At 46.6% G+C, this 14,265-nt stretch overlaps 1 protein-coding gene across 1 annotated transcript in view; it reads left to right on the top strand.

The window, feature by feature from the left end:
* The window catches only part of atp13a4 (ATPase 13A4), a 69,429-nt gene extending 57,611 nt beyond the window's left edge, over window positions 1-11,818 (top strand). Inside the window, exons 25-30 of the mRNA XM_033032243.1 lie at window positions 290-362; window positions 2,071-2,245; window positions 4,386-4,594; window positions 6,928-7,016; window positions 8,326-8,406; window positions 11,219-11,818. Of these exons, the coding sequence (XP_032888134.1) occupies window positions 290-362; window positions 2,071-2,245; window positions 4,386-4,594; window positions 6,928-7,016; window positions 8,326-8,406; window positions 11,219-11,518 (927 nt within the window). The 3' untranslated portion in view covers window positions 11,519-11,818. The remainder of the gene's footprint in view (window positions 1-289; window positions 363-2,070; window positions 2,246-4,385; window positions 4,595-6,927; window positions 7,017-8,325; window positions 8,407-11,218) is intronic.
* The last annotated feature ends 2,447 nt before the right edge of the window (window positions 11,819-14,265 follow it).

Genomic DNA, 14,265 nt, shown 5'->3' with positions numbered 1-14,265 from the left:
ATCTATCTCTGCCTTAAATATATCCACTGCCGGCCTCCACAGCCTTCTGTGGCAGAGAATTCCACAGATTCACCACCCTTCAGACTAAAGAAGGGTCTCGACCCGAAACATCACCTATTGCTTCGCTGCATAAATGCTGCCTCACCCGCTAAGTTTCTCCAGCATTGTTGCCTACCCACTGTTTCAATTGCATTTTGTGCAGACTTCATTAACGATGATATTATAGTTATTTATATTAAGTAGTGAAAACTTGCATCTGCATCAAGTTATAGTTTTCGTTTCGTTTTAGGAAGCAAATACCTTTGGGAACTATCAGTTTCTGTTTGAGGATTTGGGAATTACAACAATTATTGGTATTACGAGTAAGTATTCTTACTGCAATCGTACGTAAATTCCTACCTAATTAAATCAGTCCGTGGCAGGTTGACAATGTGTGCGACCTTCACTTTCAGTTTTGCTTCAGTCTAGTTTATTGTCACGTGTACCGAGGTACAGTGAAAAACATTTGTTGCGTGCTAACCAGTCAGCGGAAAGACAATATATGATTACAATCGAGCCGTCCACTGTGTACAGATACATAGAGAAGAATAGAATAGAATAGGATGCCTTTTATTGTCATTCAAACAGCTTGGTTTGAACGAAATTGCATTTCTTGACTGGGAAGCACGCAAACAAAAGTTTTTCACTGTACCTCAGTACACGTGACATTAACAAACTAAACTAAAGTCAATCTGGATAGGATGGTTCAGGGACTGTGGGGCAAACACAGGCAAAGAGAGAGTTAGATTTAGCTCTTCGGGCTAACGGGATCAAGGGATATGGGGAGAAAGCAGGAACGGGGTACTGATTCTGGATGATCAGCCATGATCATATTGGATGGCGGTGCTGGCTCGAATGGCCGAATGGCCTACTCGTGCACCTACTTTTTACATTTCTAAATGGGACTAGCCCAGTATGAATGAATGAATGAATGAATGAATGAATGAATAAGTTTATTGGCCAAGTATTCACATACAAGGAATTTGCCTTGGTGCTCCGCCCATATGTGACAACATGACATACAGTGACAGTTAGGAATGACACGTAAAACATTAATAATAAAACATTATTGATTAAACATGTGAATGAAATATAATACCAGAGCAAAAGGAGGCTACAGATTTTTGGTTATTGAGTAGAGCTACTACTCGTGGATAAAAACTGTTTTTATGTCTGGCTGTGGCAGTTTTGACAGTCCAGAGTCGCCTTCCCGAGGGAAGTGATTCAAAGAGTTTGTGGCCAGGGTGAGAGGGGTCAGAGATGATCTTACCCGCTCGCTTCCTGGCCCTTGCAGCGTACAGTTCGTCAATGGAGGGAAGGTTGCCAAGTTGGTTGGCATGGACAACGTGGGCCGAAGGGCCTGTTTCCGTGCAATACAGCTCTGTCATTCTATGTGAGGGAGAGAGGGCTATGGCCAGGCGAGACAATTGCGACTAGTGTAGATGGGGCATCTTGGTCGGCCTGGATGAATTGGGGTGAAGGACCTGTTTCTGGTGAATGTTGCCGGGACTCGAGGGCCTGAGCTACAGGGAGAGGTTGGGCAGGCTCGGACTGAGTTCCTTGGAGCGCAGGAAGCTGAGGGTGATTTTATAAAGGTGTATAAAATCATGAGGGGATTAGATAGGGGGGTTTGGGGTATCAACAACCAACAATTGGCTTAAGGTGAGAGAGGAACGATTCAAAGGGACTTGAGGGGCAACATTTTCACTCAGGAAATGGTGGGTGAATGGAACGAGCTGCCAGTGGAGGTAGTTGAGGCAGGAACAATAACAACATTTAAAAAACAACTGGACAGGTACATGGATAAGACAGGTTTAGAGGGATATGGGCCAAACGTGGGGACTTGGGAATAGCTTAGATGGGACCTCAAGGTCAGTATGGATGAGTTGGGCCAAAGGATCTATTTAAGCGCTGAATGAACTGTAAAGTGTTTTGGATGAGGTTTATGTGTTTTTTTAGGAGGTACAAGTTTTGTGACATGATCTGACAGGAGATTCATGACCCCCGACTCAGCTGTGTGTTGTGTTACAGTGAGCCTGAACCAGGCGTATCCAAGCCTGCACCCTCACCAGCCGCCCGCTCAACTCATCTCACCCCCCTTGCTGCTCTCCGTCATTCTCAACGTCATCCTCAGCCTGGTCTTGCACATGTTTGGATTCATGTTGGTGCAGCAGCAGCCTTGGTACTCGCCCACCGATATCCACAGGTGCGTAGTATTAACCGCTCTTGCCCAGTCTACAGAAACATGTCTACAGTATTGACCAGAGCCCAGTGTCAACAGTATTGACCACTATAGCCAGGTGTCTACAGAAACATATCTACAGGTGTACAGTATTGGCCCCCATAGCCCAGTGTCTACAGAAACATACAGGTCTTCAATCGTATGTGTAAGAAGGAACTGCAGATGCTGGATAAAATCAAAGGTAGACACAAGATGCTGGAGTAACTCAGCGGGACAGGCAACATCTCTGGAGAGAAGGAATGGGTGACGTTTTGGGTCGAGACCCTTCTTCAGACTGAAGGGGGAAGTTATCTGAAGTTAGACAAGTCAACGTTTATACCACAGCGGTATGAACATTGACTTCTCTAACTTCAGATAGCCCTTGCTTTCTCCCTCCTTCCCCGTTCTCCTACTAGTCCTACAGTCTCCGCCTACTTTCCATCTTTGTCCCGCCCACTTCCCCGACATCAGTCTGAAGAAGGGTCTCGACCCGAAACGTCACCTATTCCTTCTCTCCAGATATGCTGCCTGTCCTACTGAATTACTCCAGCACTCTGTGAAACGTCACCTATCCATGTTTCCCACAGATGCTGCCTGACCCGCTGAGTTACTCCAGCACTCTGTGAAACGTCACCTATCCATGTTCTCCACAGATGCTGCCTGACCCGCTGAGTTACTCCAGCACTCTATGAAACGTCACCTATCCATGTTCTCCATAGATGCTGCCTGACCCGCTGAGTTACTCCAGCACTCTGTGTCCTGATTTTCTTTCTCAGGAACGGACTTTTTGTTTTTTAAACGATGGAAGTCATTAAAATCCAAACAAAAATGTTTCACAATTGATAGTGTCACGGTGGCGCAGAGGTAGAGTTGCTGCCTCACAGCGCCAGAGACCCAGATTCGATCCTGACTACGGGTGCTGTCTGTACGGAGTTTGTACGTTCTCCCTGTAACCTGCGTGGGTTTACTCCAAGATCTTCGGTTTCCTCCCACACTACAAAGACCTACAGGTTTGTAGTTAATTGGCTTGATATAAATGTAAAAATTGTCCTTAGTGTGTGTAGGATAGTGTTAGTGTGCGGGGATCGCTGGTCGGCGCGGACTCGGTGGGCCGAAGGACCTGTTTTCATGCTGTATCTCTAAACTAAACTAAAAGTTGTTCCTCCGGCACTTACTGTACCTACGCATATTAGGTGGCAAAACATCCACCAACTTATGCCCATTTCATGTTGCTGCTCCAGGGTAAAGTAGTCCTGGTTCAATTGCTTCAGCCCCACAAAAAGAGTATCGACAAAGTTACAGAGTACCCCCGCGCCAGGTCCCCCTTTGTTTCCCCCCCCTCCCTCCCTCACGCCGGTCCCCTAACGCTGGGTCCCCCATTGTTCATTGTCCTCCGTCACGCCGGTCCCCCCTCGCCTGGTCCCCCCACGCCGCGTCCCCATTGTTCCTTCCCCCGGCAGCGGTGTCCTCACTTCCACGTGTCCGCCCCCCTCCGTCTGATTCTGTTGCTTTTCCCACCTGCCTCACGAGGCAAGAGGGAGAAAGACAATAGACAATAGGTGCAGGAGTAGGCCATTCGGCCTTCGAGCCAGCACCGCCATTCAATGTGATCATGCCTGATCATCCCCAATCAGTACCTCATTCCTGCCTTCTCCCCATATCCCCTGACTCCGCTATCTTTAAGAGCCCTATCTAGCTCTCTCTTGAAAGTATCCAGAGAACCGACCTCCACCGCCCTCTGAGGCAGAGAATTCCACAGACTCACAACTCTGTGTGAAAAAGTGTTTCCTCGTCTCCGTTCTAAATGGCTTACCCCTTATTCTTAAACTGTGGCCCCTGGTTCTGGTTTCCCCCAACATCGGGAACATGTTTCCTGCCTCTAGCGTGTCCAAAACTGTAATAATCTTATATGTTTCAATAAGATCCCTTCTCATCCTTCTAAACTGCAGAGTATACAAGCCCAGCCGCTCCATTCTCTCAGCATATGACAGTCCTGCCACCCTGGGAATTAACCTTGTAAACCTACGAGATGGGCCATGCAGGAAGCTGGTTTCATATTGGACAACAATTCTTCATTGGTTATACGATGGCATTTAAACCTATTGATGATATTTTTTCTTCACAGCGCATGTCATCTTGCAAACGTGAGCAGCATTGGCGTGGACACCAGTAATAACACACTGACCACCAAGTCCATCTCGCACGAATCCGATGAAGATTTTTTCAGGAGTTATGAGAATACGACTGTGTATCTTCTGTCTATTTTCAGTTGTGTGACCACCGCCATTGTCTATTGCAAGGGGAAGCCATACCGCAAGCCCATCTACACCAACCGTAAGCTGCCTTGATCTATCCACCAACTGTGAAATTATCATCAGTTAGAGAACGATGCACAAGCTAAGAACCTCTCTGCCTCTCAGTGTCAGAGACCCGGCTTCAATCCTGCTAGGGTATCTTTACAATCAACTTTGGCCAGCTTTTCCATCATGGTTCCATTGGAAAGGAGTCCCCTATGTTCAACTGTGATATTGTCACTTCCAATTTTCCCTTCTCCCTCTCAAATTGTAGATTAAAACATCATATTATGGTCACTACCTCCTAATGGCTCATTAACCTCAAGTTCCTTTATCAAATCTGATTCATTACACGACACTAAATCCAGAATCGCCTTCTCCCTGGTAGGCTCCAATACGAGCTGCTCTAAGAATCCATCACGGGGGCACTCCACAAACTGCCTTTCTTGGGGTCCAGTACCAACCTGATTTTCCCAGTCTACCTGCATGTTAAAATCTCCCATAGCCACCGTAGCATTAACTTTACGACATGCCAGTTTTAACTCTTGATTCAACTTGCATCCTATATCCAGACTACTGTTTCGGGGTCTGTAGATAACGCCCATTAGGATATTTTTACCCTTGCAGTTCCTCAGTTCTATCCATACTGACACCACATCTCCTGATTCTATGTCACCCCTCCCAAGGGACTGAATTTCATTCCTTACCAACCGGGTGCTCCGGTTTCCCCCCACGTTCCAAAGACGTGCGGGTTTGGAGGTTAATTGGCTTCTGTAAATTGCCCCCTAGTGTGTAGGGAGCGGTAGAATCTGGGGGAATTGATGACAATATGGAGAGAAGAAAGTTGGATTAGATTAGTACAAACAAGTAAGCGCAGATGCTGGTTTACAAAAAAAAGGCACAGAGTGCTGGAGTAACTCAGCGGGTCAGGCAGCATCTGTGGAGAACATGGATAGGTGACGTTTCACAGAGTGCTGGAGTAACTCAGCGGGTCAGGCAGCATCTCTGGAGAACGGATAGATGACAATTTGGGTCAGGTCGTTCTTCAGATTCATTCTCCACAGATGCTGCCTGACCTGCTGAGTTACTCCAGCACTCTGTGTCTTTTTTTAGGATTATTTCCAGTTACCTAATCTTTGAAAAGATTGCTCACAATTGGGAATATAAAATCATCCCAAAAATAAACTCCTGGCCTTGCCCTGATGTTGGACGTTAGGGTGTGTGTATTGGTGGATGAGATCAGTCTGTTCCCGTGTGATGGGACACATGAGACGGGCAAATGGAGAGAGAGGCGTTCACTATTTTAATGTTCAGTGTAGTTTCAAGATTCAAGAGAGTTTATTGTCATGTGCCCCAGATAGGACAATGAAATTCTTGCTTTGCTTCAGCACAACAGAATATAGTAGGCATAAGTAAATACAGAACAGATCAGTGTGTCCATATACCATTGAATATATATATGTAAACACACATAAATAACTAGATAAAGTGCAAGGGGCTATTAAAGTGTTTGAGTTGAGTTTAATAGTCTGATGGCTGTGGGGATGAAGCTGTTCCTGAACCTGGATGTTGCAGATTTCAAGCTCCTGTACCTTCTACCTGAAGGTAGCAGGGAGACGAGTGTGTGGCCAGGATGTGTGGCCAGGATGGCGGCGTCTTTTGAAGTGAAGTGAATCAAGTGAGTTTAAGGGCAGGGTGGAACTTAGTGGTTTACAGTTTTGTTTATTGTCACGTGTACCGAGGTACGGTGAAAAGCTTTTGTTGCGTGCTATCCAGTCAGCGGAAAGACAACACATGATTACAATCGATCCATTCAGTGTACAGATACATGATCAGGGAATAACATTTAGTGCAAGGTAAAGCCAGCAAAGTCTGATCAAGGATAGTCCAAGGTCGACAAAAATGCTGGAGAAACTCAGCGGGTGAGGCAGCATCTATGGAGCGAAGGAAATAGGCGACGTAACGTCGCCTATTTCCTTCGCTCCATAGATGCTGCCTCACCCGCTGAGTTCCTCCAGCATTGTTGTCTGCCTTCGATTTTCCAGCATCTGCAGTTCCTTCTTAAACAAAGGATAGTCCAAGGGTCACCAAGGAGGTAGATAGTAGTCCAGCGCTGCTCTCTGGTTGGTGATGATGTCAAAGGCTTCTGCACTTTGTGCTTGATGTTGAGTGTATTGGCTGAGTGTGTCTCTCACAGTCTTCTTCTTCTTCTTGCGTACGGCGTTCACAGCCAAAAGTTGAAAGACAACTCGTTCTATTTGCCGAGTTGATTGCATTCGTTGAAACAGGGCGGACCACGCGAAGGTTGCAAACTCCCACCCCCCTCTCACAATAACGGATTAAAGTGTCTCATTCTCTCTCTCTCTGTTGCAGATGTATTTTTGATCGTCGTCTTGGCCCAGATTGTAATGTGCCTGTATTTCCTGTTTGGTGATGAAGGAGTCATGTACAATGCACTGGGAGTAAGTATGGAGTCACAGAGACACAGAGTCGCAGATTCACAGATTCACAGATTCACAGAGACACAGAGACACAGAGACACAGAGACACAGAGCCACAGAGCCACAGAGCCACAGAGCCACAGAGCCACAGAGACACAGAGACACAGAGACACAGAGACACAGAGACACAGAGTTATGCAGTGTGGAAACAGGCCCGTCGACCCAACTTGCCCACACCGGCCAACATGCCCCAGCTACACTAGTCCCACTTGCCTGCGCTTGGTCCATATCCCTCCAAACCTGTCCTATCCAGGGGTCAGGAGTTATGGGGAGAAGGCAGGAGAATGGGGTTAGGAGGGAGAGATAGATCAACCATGATTGAATGGCGGTGTAGACTTGATGGGCCGAATGGCCTAATTATACTCCTATTCCTTATAACCTCATGACAAAGTGATACAGGGAGTAAGTGGAAACTTTTTTTTTTTTTAAACACATGCCTTTGAAAACGAAACTCAGAATCCATTTAGATGTTCAACAGTGCAGATGAACAGATTTAGTCCCAGACTGTGTTCTGGACAAGGGTTTGGGTTGGTGACAACTGGTGATGATGCTGCAGTAGTTCCCTTGTATAACTGGTGTGAGTCACTGTTAATCAGGCAGACGAGGAATTTGACGGAGCGAGCTGTCCACATAACTCATCACAGCTTTTCACTGTACCTCACGAGACAATAAACTAAACCCAACTGCAGCTGACATGCCCACAGCCCTTTTGCGATTAAAAATGAAAATAGGTTTATTTAATCCAGGGGTCAGCAACCTACAACCCCCGGGCCAGATGCGGCCCGTAACCCGAAATGATCTGACCCGCAGGCGGAATTCCCCCCCCCGTAATCATCCGGCCCGCCGAGCGCCAAGCTCTGGCCGTACCGCATCCTGCGCAAAGCCGCCGGCACAGCCGCGCACCTTCTGGGAACACGTTTAAGAAAGAACTGCAGCTGCTGGAAATATCGAAGGGAGACAAAAAAAATGCTGGTGAAACTCAGCAGGTGAGACATGCAAGGATTGCACGAGGCTGCCTCACCTGCTGTTTCTCCAGCATTTTTGTCTACCTTCTGTGAACATGTGATTTGATGATTGCCATCCGGGGCGGGATGGGGGCGGGATCCATATGTACACGTGATAGATGTGGCCCGCCATCCGCTCACAGACATGCGTCCCGGCCCCTATGCAGAACAAGGTTTCCCACCCCTGGTTTAATCATTGCCAGCCAATGCATTATATAATCGTTGCATGGTTTGTTCTAACATTTTAATCTGACCCTTTCTTTCAGCTTGTTTGCACCCCCACATATTGGAGGTTCTACATTCTGGCGATGATTGTGGTTCACTTCCTGGTCATTATCGCCATTGAGGTCAGTTACAATATCATTCTTTTATCAGGCATGATTTTGCCTATCATGAGTGGAGTAACAGCTGGAGTATTCCTGGCGTTTAGAAAAGTGAACGGTGAATGAATGCGGCACGGTGGCGCAGCGGTAGAGTTGCTGCCTCACAGCGCCAGAGACCCGGGTTCGATCCCGACCACGGGTGCTGTCTGTATGGAGTTTGCACGTTCTCCCCGTGACCTCCGTGGGTTTTCACCGAGAACTTTGGTTTTCCCCCACACTCCGAAGACGTACAGGTTTGTAGGTTAATTGGCTTGGTATAAAAATGTAAACATTGTCCCTAAGGTTGGAAAGCGTCAGTGTGCGGGGACCGCTGGTCGGTGCGGACTCGGTGGGCCGAAGGGCCTGTTTCCGCGCTGTATCCCTAAACTAAACTAAAAGTTATTAAGATGAATAAAATCTTTAAGGGAGCATGATGGGATAAATATTGAGGCAAAATCAAAGTGCTGGAATAACTCAGCAGGTCAGGCAGCATCTGTGGAGAACACGGACAAACGACACTTTGAGTAGGGATCCTTCTTCAAACTGATTGTAGTCGGCTGGGGGGGGGGGGGAAGCTGGAAGAGAGGTGGGGGCTGAATAGCCTGGCAAGTGATAGGTGGATACAGGTGATGGGAGCAGGTGACTGGCAATGGGTGGAGGAAGTGACAAAGGCCGGAGGTGAAATGGAGACAAGCGAGTAACAGATATGGAGAGAAGAGAAGAATAGACAATAGGTAGCAGGAGTAGGCAATTCGGCCCCTTTGAGCCAGCACCGCCATTCAATGTGATCATGGCTGAACATCCTCAATCAGTACCCCGTTCTTGCCTTCTCCCCATATCCCCTGACTCCGCTATCTTTAAGAGCTCTATCTAGTAGCAATGTTACAAAATTTTGAGATTTAAAAAATCAAGTCTGTAATTTATCCCATCAGATAAAGCATAAAAAGAAGTTTAATTTGACACCTAATTCACTTTCATATCTCAAGCATTTGAAAAGTTATGGCCATTTTCATACTCGGAAATTAGCATCTTGTTCCCTATTGATTATCTATGGACATAACAAAAAAGCTGTGATCGTGGACAGTCAAAACCCCATAACCTTCTTAAAAATTAAGAGAACTGAATGAAATTTTCAGTTATCGTAGATTGAACCATTCTGAAACAAATATAAATTAATCTTACTTGGATGACCTGAAATTAAAGCATATAATTAGTTAGTTACCCAAGTGTAGCTAATTTCAAACTTCAATTACTAGATCTAAACATCTATCCATTTCTTAATAAATGATTAACATTTTTAAATAGCCTAAGTGTCCAAATAATATTCATAAATAATTCACAATAAAACATGATTTTTAAATCTCATTTACATTAATTTATAGGCCAAATGGAAGGAATTTAGTGTTCAATTGCTGTAAATTAAAGTCCATTTAAAATCAGCTTTCTAGTGGGATCCTGTGAACGCGCTGGTTTAGAACGTTCACATTGCGGTAGATTTGTGCCCTCAAATGCCCAGAAAAATACTGCGGGATATAGTGGGGCCAAAATGAGCTACTCGCAATATTAAACTTTGTATAAACGGATCTTAAGAAGCCCTTTTTAATGTAAAAATATGCAGCCAACCTTCAGTCGTTTGCTTTATGAGACCCTGCGGTTGCTGGTGGTCGCGGGTTTAGAGATTGATTTTTAAACTACTATAACTATTATACGAGGCCTTTAAAACTAATAATAGCTTTTGCGACGAGGTCTTCCAGCGATTTTTCGTTAATAATTAACTAGGCTGAACATCTTCGATTTGAACAGCTTAGAGAAAATCGCGTTTTAAACCCGCCCCCTCTAAACGGCGCCAAAATCGCGCACAACCGCAGCGGCAGATTTTCAGCGACGCTTCAGGTAGGCTTTGCAACATACCTATATCTAGCTCTCTCTTGAAAGTATCCAGAGAACCGGCCTCCACCGCCCTCTGAGGCAGAGAATTCCACAGACTCACAACTCTCTGTGAGAAAAAGTATTTCCTCATCTCCGTTCTAAATGGCTTACCCCTTATTCCTAGTTACCTCTAAGGAGTGACATGTAAAGCCTGCGGGACAGAGATGGATTCAAGAGGCGGGGAAAGAGGGGATACAGGAAATGGGGACTTGTGGATGGGTGTAAGATGGAGGGGCCGGGAGTAGGCTGACTTAAAACTGAGGTTGTTGGTATTTGCAGTAGCGGGGAGCAGTGGGTCCGTGTTACAGGGGGGCGGGGGGTGTGGAGGCAAGAGCATTGCCCCTAGATGTGGCAGTACATGTGCCTGTTTACACACCAGAATGATTGCACCTTCACTGCTTGATGAATGGTTCGCTGGTCACAAGTGAAGCTTGACGTTGGCCTTGTGTATGTCTGTCTATGTGACTGAATACTTCTCCAGCACAATGATGATGAATAAGTTTATTGGCCAAGTATTCACATACAAGGAATTTGCCTTGGTGCTCCGCCCGCAAGTAACAACATGACATAGAGTGGCAATGGACATGTCACAATGGACATGTCACAATGTGGTATATTGCTACCATGAGCTTAAGACTTTTAGCATGGACATGGTCATATTTTGATTCTGATTACGTCTGATTACAGACTGCACGTACATAGTCGGGGTCTCTGGCGCTGAGAGGCAGCGACTCTACCGCTGGGCCAGCGGGCCGCCGATTCCTTTCGGTGAAGTGGCAAGTTTTTTGGATCAATGGGAAATGCAGGTGGCGGGGCAATTGATGAATGACGTTCTTACAATTAAAGCTGTTGATCTTCCTTCCCACAGGAGTTGGTGGTAGAGAACACACATCTCTGGCTCTTTCTGAAGAAGTGTTGCAAGATAAAGTCCAGGCGGCGTTACAAGGTGATTGGGAGGATGATTATGGAGGAGCCGGGCTGGCCACCGCTGGATGGGTCAGGGTTCACGTCCGTCCTCTCGATGGACGGAGAGCTTCAGCAGGAACACTCCCACCACAGACCCCGGAGAGACAGCAGAGAATCCCCCCGCACACTGGCCGTGCCTGCTTCACCGCCGGCCAAGGAGAGGACCTGCAGCGCCAACCAGGAGCAGGACGACCACTTGTAGCACCAACGCAGGATCACATTTACCCATCAGTCTGTCTGTCTCTCCACCGTTCCTGCCCCCCTCTAGAACCTGTCACGTTGCACACCAAGGTACCATGATGGAGACAGCAACATGCTGAAGTAACTCAGCGGGACAGGCAGCATCTCCGGAGACAGGGAATGGGTGACGTTACGGGTCGAGACCCTTCTTTAGTGTAAACCATAATTTCACCAAAGAATATAGCCATCAAGTTTCTCAACTTTAATCACAACTCAACAGATATTCAACTTTAATCACAACTCAACAGATATTTAGTTTAGAGACGCTGCGCGGAAACAGGCCCTTCGGCCCACCGAGTCCGTGCTGACCAGGGATCCCCGCACGCTGACACTATCCTACACACACTAGGGACAATTTACACTTGCACCAAGCCAATTAACCTACAAACCCGCACGTCTTTGGAGTGTGGGGGGAAACCGGAGCACCCAGAGAAAACCCACACAGGTCATGGGGAGAATGTACAAACTCCATACAGACAGCGCCCGTAGTCGGGATGGAACCCGGGTCTCTGGCGCAGTGAGGCAGCAACTCTACCGCTGTGCCACCACCGTGCGCCTATGGGACTATGTGACAATGTCACTTTCATGAAGAATTATTCTTGTATTTGCAGCTTTGTGATATTACAATGATTGTATCTTTTATACAGAACATTACATTAAATAATTGCAGTACTATCAGTGTTGAAAAAATATAAAGAATGACTTTAGATTTTGGTGCCTGAAGATTTTTATTCTGATAAGACATGAGAACGTGACCCGTTGATCTACAAGCTTCACTCCCGCAATAGGACAGCTCTCTCCAACGACATACAGGTTTGTAGGTTAATTGGCTTGGTAGAATTGTAAATTGTCTCTAGTGTGTGTAGGATAGTGTTAGTGTGGGGGATCACTAGTCACTGAGGACGCGGTGGGCCGAAGGAACTGTTTCCGCGCTGTATCTCTAAACTAAACTAAAGTCTCCCACTTGAGTCATCAGTTTGCCAGCTTCTGTAGTTGCCTGGAAGTTATTTAGAATGATTACAGACCCTGCTGACTCTCTACACCAATACTCTGCACCAAGTGCTCACAATAGTTTTAGACAATAGACAATAGGTGCAGGAGTAGGCCATTCGGCCCTGCGAGCCAGCACCACCATTCAATGTGATCATGGCTGATCATCCCCAATCAGAACCCCGTTCCTGCCTTCTCCACATATCCCCTGACTCCGCTATCTTTAAGAGCCCTATCTAGCTCTCTCTTGAAAGTATCCAGAGAACCGGTCTCCACCGCCCTCTGAGGCAGAGAATTCCACAGACTCACAACTCTCTGTGAGAAAAAGTGATTCCTCGTCTCCGCTCTAAATGGCTTACCTCTTATTCTTAAACTGTGGCCCCTGGTTCTGGACTCCCCCAACATCGGGAACATGTTTCCTGCCTCTAGCGTGTCCAAACCATTAATAATGTTATAGGTTTCAGTAAGAATCCCTTTCATCCTTCTAAACTCCAGAGTATACAAGCCCAGCCGCTCCATTCTCTCAGCATATGACAGTCTTTTGTAACTTTTCCCCAGGGTGCCAACATCCAACCCGAGAGGGCATGGCTATAGATGTGCATTTTGTGTCTGTATTTTAACGAGATTTCACTGCAGACATGAGAGGGTTAGGGTTAGAAGTGTCTCGACCTGAAACGTCGCCCATTCCTTCTCTCCAGAGATGCTGCCTCGCGCTGAGTTACTCCAGCCTTTTGTGTCTACCTTTGATTTAAACCAGCATCTGCAGTTCTTTCCTGCAGATTAAAAGCTCAGCCTTGCCTCGTGCTTCTTGGGGAAAATAAGGAAATAAGATGAAGTCGAGTCATAAATAAATCTGGGGTTCAGTCAAACAAATGACTGAAGGAAAATAACACAGGTGAATAAGGCCATGGTGTTTAAGATTTGTTCAGATACACAATAGATACAGCTTCAGGTGACAGGAGCAAAGTTTAAAAGTGATGTGCGGGGCAAGTTGTTTTACACAAAGGGTGGTGGGTGCCTGGAACGCACCTCTAGGGGTGGTGGTGGAGGCAGCTATGATAGTGGTGTTTAAGAGGTTTTTGGATAGGCACATGGATATGCGTGGAATGCAGGGATATGGATCACGTGCAGGCAGAGGAGATTAGTTTAGTGGCATCATGTTGGGCATGGAAATCGTGGGCCGAAGGGCCTGCTCCTGTGCTGGACTGGTCTAACCTATACACGGCCTTACTCCTAGTCTGAAGAAGGGCCCCCACCCAAAACATCATCAGTCCATTCCCTCCACAGATATTGCCTGATCCACTGAGTTCCTGATCCACTGAGTTCCTGATCTACTGAGTTCCTCCAGCACTTTGTGCTTTGCTCAAAATTCCAGCATTTCCTTGGATTTCCATTCCTTTATCACTGTTGCGGTCCATTATTTCGGTTACGTATTCCTACCTGCTTGTTTCTATGGTTTCATATCTCCAAACTGCTTGTAATGTAAACTGAGGTTTAGCTTAGAGGTTGCCAGCTTTCTCACTCCCAAATAAGGGACAAACGATCAAAATATGGGACAAATTCCCCACGACAATTCGTTGACCGACTTGGTCGTGGCTGGGTGACTGATGAGTTGGCCCAGGTGCTGGACTGCACACAAAGCCCAGCCGGTGGGCCAGCTGAGGAGTTTTGGCTCGGGCGCCAGATTTTGAGAGCGACTTCACGACACTGGGCTCTGTG

The sequence above is a fragment of the Amblyraja radiata genome, chromosome 13 (assembly GCF_010909765.2).
Source record: "Amblyraja radiata isolate CabotCenter1 chromosome 13, sAmbRad1.1.pri, whole genome shotgun sequence".
NCBI classification, from domain to species: domain Eukaryota; kingdom Metazoa; phylum Chordata; class Chondrichthyes; order Rajiformes; family Rajidae; genus Amblyraja; species Amblyraja radiata.
The sequence above is the reverse complement of the archived record's forward strand: the minus strand, read 5'-3'. Positions and strand labels throughout refer to the sequence as shown.